Source organism: Triticum aestivum, chromosome 3A (assembly GCF_018294505.1).
Source record: "Triticum aestivum cultivar Chinese Spring chromosome 3A, IWGSC CS RefSeq v2.1, whole genome shotgun sequence".
Taxonomy (NCBI): domain Eukaryota; kingdom Viridiplantae; phylum Streptophyta; class Magnoliopsida; order Poales; family Poaceae; genus Triticum; species Triticum aestivum.
The window spans coordinates 702,185,954-702,190,122 of NC_057800.1; the positions used below are offsets into that span (position 1 = coordinate 702,185,954).

A 4,169-nucleotide genomic window follows, 5' to 3' on the forward strand; every position below is an offset into this window, starting at 1 on the left:
ATTAACCCATAGGACAAAACGGGTCTACTCAAACATCACAGGATAGCCATACAACATTTGGAAATAATATATAGCATTGAGAACCATGTTTAAGTAGAGATTACAATGGGTAAAAGAGGGGTTACACCGCTGCATAGAGGGGGGAAGAGTTGGTGATGACGGCGGTGAAGTTGTTGGTGTAGACCGTTGTCGCGATGATTGCCCCGGCGGTGTTCCAGCACCACTTGGAGAGAGGGGGAGAGTGCCCCCCTTCTTCTTCTTCTTCTTCTTGCTTGACCTTCCCCCTAGATGGGAGAAGGATTTCCGCTCTAGTCCAGAGCCCCTCCAAGATTGGATATCTCCCTCCCTCCCTCTCTCTCTCTCTCTCTCTCTCTCTCTCTCTCTCTCTCTGTTTCCTTCTGTTTCTACGCTCCCTGATTCTGCCCTTTCACCGTGTTTTAAATTTCCGGAGATCCATAACTCCGATAGGGCTGAAATTTTGACACAATATTTATCCAGATATTGGCTTTGTTGCGGCGAAAGAAGGGTACCAACCGCCTTATGAAGTGGCCACGAGGGCCAAGGACGCGCCCCTCACCCTCGTGGGTCCCTCGGGCATCATCTCGCGTTGATTCCACTTCCCAAAATTCACATATGTTCCAAAAAAATTCTCCGTAAGTTTTTATCCCGTTTGGACTCCGTTTGATATGGATTTTCTATGAAACGAAAAACATGCAATAAACAGGAATTGGCACTGAGCACTGGATCAATATGTTAGTCCCACAAATAGTATAAAAAGTTGCCAAAAATATGTAAAAGTTGTAGAATATTGGCATGAACAATCAAAAATTATAGATACGACGGAGACGTATCAGCAGCGATGCCCCTCATTAGAAATAATGTCTCCCACGTTCTATCCCTGTCCCGATGGTGCATCTAGCGTCATTAGAGGGAGTGTGGAGGTGTGTCTCTGTCGGATCTCATGGGATTCGGTCGGTGCTGGTCCTTGGTGCATCTGTTTGGATCCAGTCTTCATTCGTGTTTGTGGTGTTTACAGGTTTGATCCTTCCGATCTACGACTTTCTTCATCAGTGATGGTTGCTGCTCTGGTGCGCTAATTCTATGGGGCTTTAGCACGATGAATTCCCGACTGTCTACTACAATAAGGTTTGACTGGCTCCAGCGAGGGAGGGGCAATGACGGCGGCACGCCTTCGGCTCGCTCCAGCACTTGTAGTCGTCGCTAGGTGGTCCACGGATCTAGTTGTAATTTTTAGTATCCCTGGTGTTCTTTGTACTGACATAATTGAGTATGAATAGACTAGAAATTTCTCATGCCAGAAAAATATTTCTTTAAATAGACATTTCTAGCTTTACCCACAAAATTAGATGAGTGTGTGTATCAAATGATGGATGCCTACAACGCCGAAGGGACCTGCCAGGTGATCTCCCCCACCACCGGGTTAGGCTAAAGTAAGTATTGATGCAAGCTTTGACATGTCCTCATGCTCTGTAGCCTTCAGGGCAGTTGCAAGGAACTGTAGGGGACAAGTGCTAATGGCGGCTTCGATACCTAGTGGGTGGTGTCATGCTCCTAAGGAAGTGGATGGGTCGGCGTACGGAGGGTATTAAGCTTTTCCAGGGACAAGCTACTATATCTTTGGTCATTGAGTCTGGTAGCATGTCACTCATCAATACCCTGAAGGATGGAGGAGACAACACATCATTGCTATGTAGTAGTACAAGGAGGTCTAGATGATGATATCGTTTTCTAGGATGGCAGGTACTCACTCCGTCCCAAAATAATTGTCTCGACTTTGTACTGGCTTTAGTACAAAATTGTACTAAGCTTGAAACACTTATTTTGGGACGGGGGGAGTAGCAAATAAGGTTGCTCATGCTCTCGCATATGTAGCTACTACGAGTGCAAACAAATCCATCTGGATCCTAGATGCACTGTCTGCTATTTTTTAGCTCCTTCTGAAGGATTATAAATACATTATTATCAATTAATGAAACCCCCTGTTTGGGCAAAAAAGATAGTTTTGTAGAAAAATTATTCCGAGCCCCTAGACATTTCAACAAAAACCATTAGAGACTGGAGAACAGACTTTGCATCTTGAGTGGAAATCAAAATTTGGAAAGTGTAAGAACAGCCACAACTGTCAAAAACCGTGCACGCTTTAAAATAAATAAATTAATACATGACTTAATAAAAAGAAGTAACGACTTTGACCCCAAAAAGGAACTTTGGACAACCATAACTTTAAAAGATATGTCAACATTAAAAAAATTGAAAGCACAACATTGGAATAACAATTTCCGCCATCGTGATCGATATAAGTGAGCCAAAGTTGTAAAGCTAACTTTCTAATCTAACAAGTGGATCATGCAAAAACTAAAAGTGCAATAAAAATATGAATAAAAGAAAATTAGACCATGCACCTTCCCACCATTCGTGACTTCATGGCACAAAGTCATGATAGGTGTGACCTAGTACGGCTTGTGATGATCACCACTCTCTCAAAGCAATGTGTCGGTGACCGAGGATGTGAAGGATATTGGGGTGTGGTCTCACGATGGGGGTTGTAGCCTTGGAACTCCCTAGAAGCACTACCCAGTGAGAGAAAATCACACAAAACTAAAGTGGTGTATGTGAGACATGTGTTACATGAGTGACGCCATTCGTGAAACGACATGTATCATTGAAATGATAATTTTTGGTACTTAACCATAAGCGATCAACTTATGTTACATAACCATAAGACACGCAAAGAGTTTCCATTGCAAGTCGGTTGGCCAAAACGATGGTATATAACTTAATACATGTAAATAGTGATACATTGACAATTAACATTTTTGGAATATATCACGAACACTAGTACATTTTCCACTAGAACAATGAAGCCCTTATTTGATAATATGTAAGATGATAACAAATAAATGAAAAAAGAGTCAAAGCTATCAATTTGACGCAGTACAGTAGGTTGGGCTCCATTTTTTTAGATTCCTCACATGAAGGGGACTAGGGGTTGGCATTGCCATACCCAGATCCAGCACCTTTGCCTGCACCACTCCCACCATTTCTTCCTCCTCCATTGCCACCACCGTTTCCACCAGCATCTGCATTTGTACTACCTTGTCTATACCAATTGTTAGTAGCTGTAGCTGAGCTAGAACCAGTGCCACTACCAGCCCCATATCCACTAGATCCTTGATAACCACTAGCTTTCCCTCCACCACCGCCACCACCGGCACCACCAGTGCAAGTATATCCACCATAGCCACCACCATAAGGATATGAAGATCCTTGACTATATTGACCGGAACCAGAGCCAGAGCCGGACCCGCCACCTCCACCTCCACCGCTTGCATGGCTACCACTACTAGAACTCACGCCAGACCCAGTTCCACTCCCAGCACCCGAGCCACCACCACTCACTGTTACCCCACCCTCTCCTCCTCCTGCTCCCGTTCCCGTGGTGCTTCCACTGCCGAATCTAACCACCCTTGCAGCATTGTCCAGTCCAATGCTCAAGAGGACAACATAGCTGAGGGCTACTAGCTTTGTGCCTACCTTTGTGTGTGTTTTATGGAAGTGTGTACTCTTGCAAGATGAGATGAGTTCTAAGCGAAATATCAATGGATATTTATAGTGGTGCTTCTGGCCATGCATGTGGGGGGTGTTGGTGGAGTTGTTGACGAAGTCATGTCTCAACTGTAGGTGGAGGCTTAGAATAATTAGTGCCTTAATTGGTGCAGGTAAAAGTAAACAAGATGACTGACTTCTAATCGTGACCGCATCCACGTTGGGTCAATAGTTCTAAAACACATGCATGCTAGCATCCACTGATGAACACATCTAGCTCCAGGCTTGAATAGTTGATATTAGAGCAGGGGAGGCAGCAACCTGGAAGTTTCGGTAGTTGAATTTGGAGTTGGAGGGTATTGTACTAGTAGATGGCAAAAATCCAAACCACGTTCATGCCGACACCAAGGATCATCTTGTCAAGGTAATTAATCCTACACCACCACTGAATGCCTGGACTAATTACATCTGTGTCCGTTTATGCTACTTGCATGCATGATTACAATTTTATCTTACGGTCAAATAACCATGCATGCATGCATCTATCTATCTATCTATACCTATACTAATTAGGCACTTCCCAGAAATAATATATAACATTG

The 4,169-nt window shown here is 43.9% G+C and overlaps 1 protein-coding gene across 1 annotated transcript; it reads right to left on the bottom strand.

Annotated features, from left to right (window-relative positions):
- Positions 1–2,895: 2,895 nt before the first annotated feature.
- On the bottom strand, positions 2,896–3,654 carry LOC123057206 (putative glycine-rich cell wall structural protein 1). The gene has a single exon (XM_044480301.1). It carries the CDS (start codon positions 3,652–3,654, stop codon positions 3,004–3,006), a length of 651 nt encoding a protein of 216 aa, XP_044336236.1. The 3' UTR covers positions 2,896–3,003.
- Between the last annotated feature and the right edge of the window lie 515 nt (positions 3,655–4,169).